At 43.4% G+C, this 11030-nt stretch overlaps 1 protein-coding gene across 1 annotated transcript; it reads left to right on the top strand.

Annotated features, from left to right (window-relative positions):
* The first annotated feature begins 1879 nt into the window (after positions 1–1879).
* VPS26A (VPS26, retromer complex component A) lies at positions 1880–9780 on the top strand. Its single transcript, XM_027900868.1, has 9 exons — positions 1880–1996; positions 2219–2368; positions 4030–4102; positions 6258–6414; positions 6830–6994; positions 7398–7504; positions 7815–7883; positions 8465–8607; positions 9294–9780. The coding sequence occupies exons 1-9, from the start codon at positions 1895–1897 to the stop codon at positions 9405–9407; spliced, it is 1080 nt and encodes a 359-aa protein (XP_027756669.1). The 5' UTR covers positions 1880–1894; the 3' UTR covers positions 9408–9780.
* Positions 9781–11030: the final 1250 nt, after the last annotated feature.

Raw genomic sequence — 11030 nt, 5'->3', positions numbered from 1 at the left:
GCGCGTACCACGGGGAGCGAGGGGCGGGGGGGGCAGCGCCGCTCCGCCATCGCCTGAGGCGGCAGCGGCCTGGGCAGGGCGGTGCCTGCCGCTCCCCGTCCGTCCTTCGAAAGGCGAGGAGTTGGGGGGATTTAGTGCTGCGTACAGGTTAGAGGTGCCCGGTGCCCTCGGCGGTGTGGAGATGGGCCGGGAAAGGCGCGTGGATAGTCCCCGGACGCGGGTGGATCCCTCGGGATCGCGCCGTCCAGGAAGGGCGGCCGCGCTGTGCCCGGCGGGAGCGATGGGCGTGCTCCGAGGGCTGTTTCAACGGGGAGTAAGAAAATACGTGTCGTAAAGAGTCCCTGGATCGATGCGCTGTGTGTTTCTGGCGTGTTTGTGTTCCCCTACGCGTGTCTCTTGCCCTGCTGGGGGGACAGAAGCCGCTCGGGGCTGGGCTGAAGGTGAGGTTGGGGTTTCTGCTCCCTGTGCCAGCTGCCGGAGCCCCCCAGGCCCTTCAGGACAGCTCTCACTCGCACTTACGACTCAGTGCTGTGGGGTTTTGGCCCCGATGTAGCAGCATCTTCAGCGTCTGTCTTCTGCATAAACCCAAGAGCACAGCCAGGCGTCCGAACTGGAGTTCTTTTACCCTTCCCCAGGAGCCAAAAATCAGTAATGGTTCTGATGTGCAGTGTTTAAAAAAAAAAAAAATTTTTTTTTTGGCAGTAAGTGCAACCCTGCGCTTGGCAGACTTGGAAGACAGTTCAGTCTTACATCTGACCACCTTGTTGGTCCTCTGCTGCTGCTGCTGCTGCTTTCCCCTCAGAATGGGAAGTGGACATGACTGGGTTTCAGTTAGTTATATATATCTTTGGGGATTGAATTAGGGCCGATTGCTGTGTGAACAAAGTTTAGTCTTGTGTGGGTGCTGTAGCTCCAGCTTTCACTGTGTCTCCTGCTTGGCTTGGAGGTGTAAGCACAAAATCACTCAGTGTTCCTGCTGCTGAGCAGTGTCACTCAGACCAAACTTTCCTCTGGGCTTGTGTAACATTTCAAACCTCAGGTCCCCAGAATGTCTTGGAATGTGTTCTTACTCAGTGTTTTATATGAAGTTGGTGAAGTGAGAAAGAATGACTGTCGTGGTTTAACCCCAAGTGGGAGCTAAGCACTAGGCAGCTGCTCCCTCACCTCCCACCCCACTGGGATGGGGAGGAGAAGCAGAAGTAAAACTTGTAGGTTCAGATAAGAACAGTTTAATAATTGAAACACAGGAAAATATTATAATACTTAATAATAAAAAGAAAAACAAGTGATGCACAATACAGTTGCTCACCACCCGCTGCCCGATGCCAGACCCTGATTGTCCCCTTCTGGGTAACTCTCCCAGGACATTCTGAGGTGTGGAATATCCCTTTGGCCAGTTTGGATCACCTGTCTATGCTCCCCTCCACCTTTTTTGTGCACCTCTCGACTGGCAGAGCATGAGACACAAAAAAATCCTTGGCTTGGGATAAACCCAACTCAGTGAGAACCGAAACATCAGTGTGTTATCAACGTTGTTCTCATACTGAATCCACAACACAGCTCTGTGCCAGCTACTGGGAACAAATTAACTCTAGAAGAAATTATTTCTAGAAGAAATGAACTCCAGCTGAAACCAGGACAGGCTGTTTCATGTATACCAGATTCATCTAGCTGGAACAGATGTTCCCATGGAGAACACAGTGTAATTTCTCAAAAAAAACCCCAAATCACTGTGAATTAGTGAAGTGTTGTCTGCCTTGGTACATCGGAGCAGATTAGTGCCTAATTCTTAGGAGGAAAGTGTTGGCTTTTGTACTAATCTTGTTGAGTTTCCCATGGAGGCACTAAGATGTTTTGGAGCCCGTTGTAAGAAGTGTTTGTGTGAGGTCAAAGGATGATCCCTTGCAGGGTCTGGTGTTCGGTATGGTCGAAGCTGGAGCCTGGGGAATGCTGTGGTGAGCTGAGCACAAACATTGTGCCTGGAGCAGTGTTACAGGTACACCTGGAACACCCCTCTGTCAGCTGGCATAGCTCTGTAGCTGTTACAGGTACACCTGGAACTCCCCTCTGTCAGCTGGCACAGCTCTGTAGCTGTTACAGGTACACCTGGAGCACCCTTCTGTCTGCTGCCCAGTGTATAGTGCACAGCTGCAAGTAAACATCACCTTTAAAGAGGAGTGTCCACTGTGTAGTAACTTACCGATTCTTGTCCTTCCAGAGTTTTCTTGGCAACCTTTTCGTTCCTGTTTGTGAGATTGACGTTGTCCTTAATGATGCTGAAACACGAAAACCAGCAGAAATCAAAACAGAAGATGGTAAAGTAGAAAAGCACTTTCTCTTCTACGATGGAGAATCTGTTTCAGGAAAGGTAACTGTTAATTACTGATTCTGGCATGCAGATGCATATAGGAGGGCTCTGGGATCTGCGTTTTCAGTTTGTGGTGTTAGTCTGAGAGGAAACTGTTTTGCTATATGTGATCTCTTTAGCCATATCATCCAGGCAGCTGATAAAACTGAACAGTAGCTGTTTATTTGGTTCCACTCATCCTGTATTTATGAATAAGCTTTTTGTACAAAGATGTGCAATCCTGTCATTGCTTCTGATGAGAAAACTCTTCCAAAGTGGATCCCCCTGCTTTCCTTTCCCCTCGAACTCCAAAATCCACAATCCAACACAGGTAACAGTAATCTTTGGCTGGCACAGTCAACCTGCTTTGCATACCCTGAAGATAACCCTGTGCTTCATGCCCTGAAGTGGTTTATGGAATTGCATCAGAGGAGGAACATATGAAGTTCAGCTGGCTGCTGAATCAACAAGGGCTTTTCTTACTGGAAAAAAAAAGACCACGAAGTTGAGATTGCCAGAGGGATTTCTCTACATTCAGCGTTGCACTTAGGAACTCCTCGTTCTGTTTCACTGGAGCCATCCTCAGTCTCTGAACATTTCTGTTCTGATGCACTTTCCCACCAAAAAACTTGCACTGGGTACTGGGTTCTGAGATTGACTTGTAAGTGCCTGCTTTGACCTTGGCTGGCCTGGTGTCACCGGGCATCTTCCTGCTCTGGAGATACCATTCCATACAAAGATCTTCCATGAAGGATCCTTCCAGGGATGTGAAACTCACACAAGATGGGCCCCAAACTCTGAAGGCTGAGGGAGAAGCTTGTGATCACTGTCTAGAGCACTGCTTGCTTGCGTTGGTGATGCCTGAGAGGCGCCTCATGAGTTTTGACTGACACAAGCACAGTGGGATGAGGAGATCTGGAACACCAATCACTTATTGGACAGCTTCCCTCTATCCTCTCTTTCTTTTCATCACAAAGATGGATTATTCAGTGGTTTATTTGCTACTCAGATATTGACAATGTACTGGATTTTAAAGTACAGGAATTTCTCTGGTCATCACTGTTCTCACAAGAAAACGTCATATATGCTTAAATATCTACAGGTTTCAAAAGAAAGCATTCCCTTGCAGAATCTTTTCTTGTCTGTTTGTGAGAATCGAAGTTACAAATGAAGGCCTTCATAGAAGGTTTCATTATCTGTTCTTTTTCATTGACTTCTCCAGTGCCAGTATTTAGCTGCGATCTGCTGAGGGAGGGACTGAAGCTCCCTTGACTTGCCTCGTGGCAGTTCTTTTTTGGACTTCCAAATGTGACCGTCAGAAGATGCTTTGAAGCTCTCGGCCTTCAAAGATGGCAAGAGGATCACAACTGGCTTATGTGAACTCTACTTAAGCTCCAGCTTGGATTCCTAATTTTGGGACTTGAAAGTTTCAAGCTTAGTTATTCAGTTCAATCTCGTGGATGATTAGATTTTTCTTGAATGCTTTAGTGGTGCCTTGGAAATGCTTCATTTTATAATCAGCTGTTTGATTTGGCTGCCTTCAAGCTTAAGGAGGGCCATTGAAAAGAGGTCTTGGTTTTCATAGGCATGTACTAATATATTTTCCTTCTTAATGAGGTCATGTATTAGAGTGAAAGTGTTGAAAAACTATAACACTTTTTTTTTTCTTTTTACCTTGGTAGGTGAACGTCTCCCTTAAGCATGGGAAGAGACTAGAGCACCAAGGAATTAGAATTGAATTTGTAGGACAAATTGGTGAGTTTAAGCTATAAAGGGGCTGTTTGGGGTTGTGGCACTTGTGACTGCCAGCAGTTTGGCTCAAACAATGCAACCTGGTTGGAGTAGTGGATGATAAATTCCCAAGGAAGGTTATATCCTCTGTGTTTTAAAGCAAATGATTACTAGGTTTTGCTAGTAAGAAAGTTATTGGGAGAGAGATATATATGTGAAAGAGAACAGTGAATATTCAATCTGTCTCAGACTAGTTAAAAGTTTGATTAATAACCACCAGAGAGTTCTGAAAACTAAATTTGTGGTCTTCTTAATTATGCCTCTGACAGAGAAGAGGCATAAAGAATAAGTGATGGGGCAGCCTACAGCAAAAATGTTAAAATTCTATGGTACTTGGTTCTCTAAAACCTGGTTTTATACTATTAACACAGACCGTGATTGTTGCTTTGGAGGTTTTCCATGCTTTTTAGCAAGATAATGTGGTATTGACATTAAAAAATATGAATTGCTTATGACTGCACCTCAGTCTGCTTAGATTTGAACTATGAGGAATCTTTATTATATCTAACTTCTTACCAGTCAAGGTAATTTCTCTGCGCCCTTAGGCTGATGCTAAAATTCCTTCCCTCTTAGAGGGCTGTTTGCATTGTGGTCCCTCTTGGAAATAATTCTTCAAGGTGCAGCCTTTTACGGTTGATTTGCTTGGAATTGCGCAAGTTCTCTCTCCCTGATCAGTCAGTCTGCTCCACTACCCGGGTCTGAACTGCTGTGGAGCAGATGTGACTGAATACTGGCACCTGCTGCTTTATGCTTTGAGGTTTTGGTCAGGGGGCTGTAAAAGCAAACTTTCCGAGTAAAGCAGGAGTGTGATGGGAATGAGGCATTTGGAGACGAGGGGGAAAAAAAAGAGCTCATGTATGCCAGCTTCATTTAGTCTGTTGTCTTGTAATAGCTGTACTGATTGTTTTTCATCTACTCTGATATATAAATTCCCTAAATAACTTTAATTTGATGTAACGTTTCTTGAATTTTGTGTGTTTCTGGGCCTTTGTGTTGTGCTACCATTTAGAAGTCCAAGGAGTTACACAAAAGTGGTTTAAGCTCCTGCTTTTTGTACCTGTCCATGTTTTCTTGCATCCTTCCAAGTTTTCATGTAGTAGTGCAGAAAGCAGTGCAGTAGTGGGATCTCTGCACTATCTGGAGACTGACTCCATGTCAAAGACTTATTACTCTAAACCAACTCCTCAGAGTGCAGCTTTCTTGGCTGGCACAAAAGGTATTGGATATGCAGCAGTAAATAAACTCTGTATTAGATAAATGCTTGTCATAGCGAACCAGGTACACCTTAGATAATTTGTGGCCCTATTAGAAAGTAAGCAGGTACTAGTTAGTGTTAGTTTCTACCAAACTGTGGAGTTGGTGTGTTTAGTTCATTTATTCTTTTCTGAAAAGCTTCAGTCTGTGTAAAACCAGCTACTGCTCATGTTCAGTTTTGAATTGCAGAGAAGCTTTTTTTTTTAGGTGCTGAAGTGCTTGGGTTTGGATTTTGAGGGTAATTTTAATGGTAATTCTCAGTGAGAATTGCCTGGCACGGATGTAGGGATGGGTAAGTGGCACTGCTCTGGGGACAGGAGATGCTGTTGCTATGAAACTGCTCTGTCTGCACTTATGTCCTTAGAGCTTATTTCCAGATGACTGACTTCCACCAGGGGTCGTAAAGAGCCATTTGATTGTGGACTGGTAGTAACAATAAACCATTTGATAGGTGGTGTTAACCTGGAGGAGACCAGTTAGGATCGCTGGCCTGTCCGAAATGAGCCAGCCTTGACATGGCTTAGGTTTCGTCCCTGCAGCAATAAATGCCAGGCAATGGCAATTACAGAGAGTGCAAGGCAAGAAGTGCTTATTAAAGCTACCTAAACTGTCATTAAAAAACAATGCCATGCTAGTGAAGCTTTGAATGGGTTCTATTCATTGCAGGTAGCTCTTTAGGAATGCTTACCGTGGGTTGCTAGAACTGAAAGTAATATGAAAACCTGGACAAAACATTGGGTCAAATACATGTATTTTAAATTAATTGCTTCTATTTTACTCTCACAAGCTCCTGCCAAATTAGAGACAGTTTTGTTTGCTAAAAATAAACACTGATGCATGTTTTTCTTTAACTTCCTAACTTTAGAACTCTTCAACGACAAAAGCAATACCCATGAATTTGTAAACTTAGTGAAAGAACTGGCCTTACCTGGAGAACTGACCCAAAGCAGAAACTATGACTTTGAATTCATGCAGGTTGAAAAGCCATATGAATCCTACATTGGTGCCAATGTCAGACTGAGGTTTGTAACTCTGAAACCTTCTTTCCTCTCCTCCCCTGCAGAAAATCCATAGCAATTTTGCTGCCTCCCCTTCCTCCTTTTGGTTATTAAATGGGACATGTATCAGGCAGTAACTAGTGTGCCTTGATTGGAGTCATTGTTATAATGTGGCCTTTTCTACTTAATTTGGTCATGTTTGTATAAATAAAATTCTTTCAGCTCAGTCAAGTGAAGACAGTCCATGTCTCTCCTTTTAAAAAACCAAGCTACACACAACTGAAGAAAACACTTCCACATTTCTACCTATGAGTGCTTAGCCTTGTATTTTGATGTCTTATTCTTTTCTACTTATGAGAAAGTACAGTGGTCTTTCAAAGAATACCTGTGCCTCAAGGAATTCTGAATCATGTTGGGTAACTCAGTGCCTTTCTTTCAGGTATTTTCTAAAAGTGACAATTGTGAGGCGGCTGTCAGACTTGGTGAAGGAATATGATCTCATTGTCCACCAGCTCGCTACCTACCCAGATGTAAACAACTCCATCAAGATGGAAGTGGGCATCGAGGACTGTCTCCATATAGAGTTTGAATACAACAAGTCAAAGTAAGTGTCAGCCCAAAACGCATTCCAGTGAATAACCCGGGATAAAAGGGCACAGTGTGTAATATTGGATGAACAGCCTTGGCTTCTGGAGCCTTAAAATGTGAAGTGCTGGTTACACAATTGCAGCCTTTGCTGAGAAATACTTGTCTGTCCTGCCTGCAGTACTGACAGGAAGGTCACTAGCAAATATTTGAGGCTTGATTTTTGCATTTATGCCTTTTCAGTCTGACTGTAGCACCTCCTTTGCTAATAGCGCAGCGATGGGAATTCTTTAGTGGTGCTGATCTCAGCAGGGAAGTAAGCTAACAGGCAGATAACACAGCTGCCTGGGTAACTTGGATTCAAGAAGGCGTGAGAGTTGTGTTTGGTCTTTAACCAAAACCCCCATTCTGTTCTTTTCAAGGTATCACTTAAAGGATGTGATTGTTGGAAAAATTTATTTCCTCTTAGTGAGAATAAAAATTCAGCACATGGAGTTGCAGCTGATCAAAAAGGAGATCACTGGAATTGGTAAGAGAAACGAAACGGCAGCTCGTGTGCCAGCTGAGCCTGATGCAGACCCGGAGAGCAAAGTCAGTAGTTGCAGCTTTGGCTCAAGCACTGCCTTCTCTCTGGGGTTTGACTCCCATGTGCCTGTTGTGCTTTGACAAGGGTACTAAGCAGTGGGATTGCTTTGGCCACGTGTAACTCACGTGCAAGACAAAGGCAAAGCAGCAGTGATGTGTTAATTTAAATGCTTCAGAGTGGCAGCCATGTGATAAAGCTTTGTGAATGTTTTGAGGCTGGACTGTGTTCTCACAGTGAAAACTTGTTTCACCAGGACCCAGCACCACGACAGAGACCGAAACCATTGCAAAGTATGAAATAATGGATGGTGCACCAGTTAAAGGTAAGTAACTCTGCTTGTTTTAAAGGGTGAGAGTTTGGTGTTCAAAACTGTATTTAAAACATCTGGGGGAGAAGAGATGGCTTAGATAATTATGTTTTTCTGCAGAAACCGCACTTCTTAGGTTGCTGAAATGATGGTGGATTTTTCTATTCAAATTAGACATTTATAGTGACTTAGGGCATTTCACAGTAATTTTTACCCTTATTTACCATTGGAAATTCTGTGACTGATCCTTTTATCAAACCTGACTCCGTGGTGTAGGCCTTTAGAGATTTCAACAGACTGATCCTTTTGCCTTTCCTGGCTACCTTGCTTGCAGTGAGGAAGGATTCCCACTTTTCATGTCATACTTGCCTCTGTGCTCAGCGTTATGTTTGTAATTTTCTTTTGTTTGTTTTGGTTGGTTTGTAGTGGATTTTTGTTTGTTTTGGCAGGGCATTGTGTAATTTTTTTTCTTTAACCAACCGAAGGGGCACAGACAGTGCTTGTGAAACTGCCTTTAATTCCAAGTTTTCTGAAGCTGTGTTAATTATTCCATTTTTAAGGAACTAATTGAAGGTTGTTGGTTTTTTTTTTTTAAGGTGAATCGATTCCTATAAGACTGTTCTTAGCAGGCTACGACCCAACTCCAACAATGAGGGATGTGAACAAAAAATTTTCCGTGAGGTACTTCTTAAATCTGGTGCTTGTGGATGAAGAAGACAGACGATACTTCAAACAGCAGGTATGGTCTGGAGCAAAATCGTTGCAGAATTATCTGGGCTGTTGCACAAAACGATCTGTGGGTAAAATGATCTAGAGGTGCATTGGTTTGCTTGTTTTCTTAAACTGCTGCAGAGAGAGTTCTCCTCTCAGCATTTGGTTCAGATTGGCAAAACTGTGCTAAGGGCTAAGACATTTGGCTGCAAATGTTACAAAAGGTGAGGTGATGCTGAGAGAAGGAATAGCCAGAAGGATCACTGGAATGAAGCTGTGTGGGTTATACCAAATCTTCCTCTTAAAGAGTAGGCAAGACATTATAATTAGACATGGAAAATAAGAGGTAGCTGGAGCATACAGTGGCTATGATGGCTTTGAATTTTGAGAAAAGGAGGAAGAAGAATTTCTTGAACCCTTTAATACTATTGAAGTTGGGAGTAGGGATAGTTAAGGAAGAGGTGACTGCTCAAGATGGCAAGTGTTCAGGCAGTAATTAAACAGGCAACCTTCACTGTGTTGTCTTTCTGTTACTTTCATATGAACTGCACTGTTAAGCGGGGGGGGGGGTTGCAGAGCTTTTTGTGGGGTGTTGTCTTTGGTTCTTTATTTTTATTTTCCCAAAAAGTATTTGTTTATCGGGAACTTAGGGTACTTGTGGCTGCTGCCTTAATGGTGAGTGGTGGCTTCAAGTGTGTTTTCTTCCTCAAACAGGAAATCATTTTATGGAGAAAAGCTCCAGAGAAGCTGAGGAAACAAAGAACAAACTTCCACCAGCGATTTGAATCTCCAGAGTCACAAGCATCTGCTGAGCAACCCGAAATGTGAACTGGTCTAAGGTGAAAAACTTTGCAATGCTTCAGCAGGTTAAAGAGGGCAGCAGCCTGTGGGAAAAGAAGGCCAAAATTCCCATTTACAACTGTCTTCCTTCATCTTGCAGTGCTGCGTTTCCCATACTACTAAAGCATTCTTCAGTTAAATTTCAAGTATGTATATACATTTAAAATAAAGTGCTTTCTCAAACACTGGAACTTTCTTAAGCTACTATTTTATACTGCACATTTACTTTAATTTGATAATGTTATATGCACTTGGATATGTGTCAGCTTAAATCTAGTTATTTCCATGCATGGTAGGCCGGTGTATTTGATTTTTTGCTGCTCACCTCTACAGTGTAGACTAAAGCATTTCCCTTCTCTCATGTTGTTTATTGCATGTTTCTTTCCAATGTTGCTTATTTGCATTTGTTTTATTTTGAAACTGCAGTAAGACACAATTGACTAAATCACACTAAAACTCAGTGTTTACGGTGAATTTGTCCTAAGACTCCTAATTACTACAGTGGAGAGGGTTTAACTGAAGCTGCATGTACACGACTGTGATAACTGTGGAGCCTTCAGACACCTCACCAAGGGTTTTCCAAGAGGCTTTTAATCTGTCAGTAGTAAAGAACAGAAGCATCTCTGCCCTTCCTCCCCCAGTTCTCTCTCTACCAAACTTCTCTAAGCCTTTCAGGGGAGTCAATCCTGACTCCTCGGGGCTTGTTGCCCAGTAATTAGTGACTGTGGAGGTGTTGAGTGATGAAGTATCTGAAGTATCTGAACATAGTTATCTCTTACTGAAGAAGTAAATGCTGGTAACATTGATTATTTTGCAAATCCTGTGTTTCCTCCCGGCTTCATGATTCCACTGTCTTCACAGTCTGTCTCTGTAACTGTCTGACAGGAGAGGCAAAACGTCCTCCAAGGACATCCTTCTGGGCTTGTCGGAGGGCAAACGAGCCTTCTGTGGTCTTCTGGACAGGTATTTGGAAGCCGGGCCAGCCTTAAAGCTTAGACGCTCGCCTGGCACAGCAGGTTGTTTGTCTTTCTCATCATCTCATGGGCATTTAGTGTTTGAAGAAGTAGCTTTAAGGAGTTAGCCAGCCTTTGTTCACAGCAGAGCCTGGACTCTGTCCCAGACAGGCTTGGGGAGGAACCAGAGCCTGCTGTGGGGAAGGCGACTTGAACTTGGGGTTCGCTTGGCCTTTCGAGTGAACTCCGGTGCAAGTGTCATTGGTAACCTTACTTTATGAGTAAGTGAATAATCAAATTACATTTCTGTAAGAACTGTTTTATTACTGCGGCACTTTGATAAAGCAGAGTCTCTGTGTACTTTATGCCAGGATACTCCTATCGCGGATATCTCCGGCCGAGAGCAAATCCAACTCCCTCATGTAAGTGCCTGTTCAGAAACTTAAAAGAATAAAGTTTAAAAAAATAAAAAAAGCCAAATATTTTCATGGTCACTTGCATGTCCTAAACCTGGGAACGATGATTTTGAAAAACCTGATTGTATTTAACCAGCCTCAGACTGCGAACCATGTTGTACGGAGCGGGGGAGCCCTCCTGAGCTGCGATTTGAACTATTAAACAGCTGCATTCTCACTAAACGCGGCTTGTGTGTGTGTTT

Source organism: Empidonax traillii, unplaced genomic scaffold (genome assembly GCF_003031625.1).
Source record: "Empidonax traillii isolate 1590-97213 ecotype Southwest subspecies unplaced genomic scaffold, ASM303162v1 scaffold754:size369281, whole genome shotgun sequence".
Lineage (NCBI taxonomy): Eukaryota > Metazoa > Chordata > Aves > Passeriformes > Tyrannidae > Empidonax > Empidonax traillii.
Note: the sequence above shows the minus strand (reverse complement) of the source record. Positions and strands in the feature narration are given on the sequence as shown.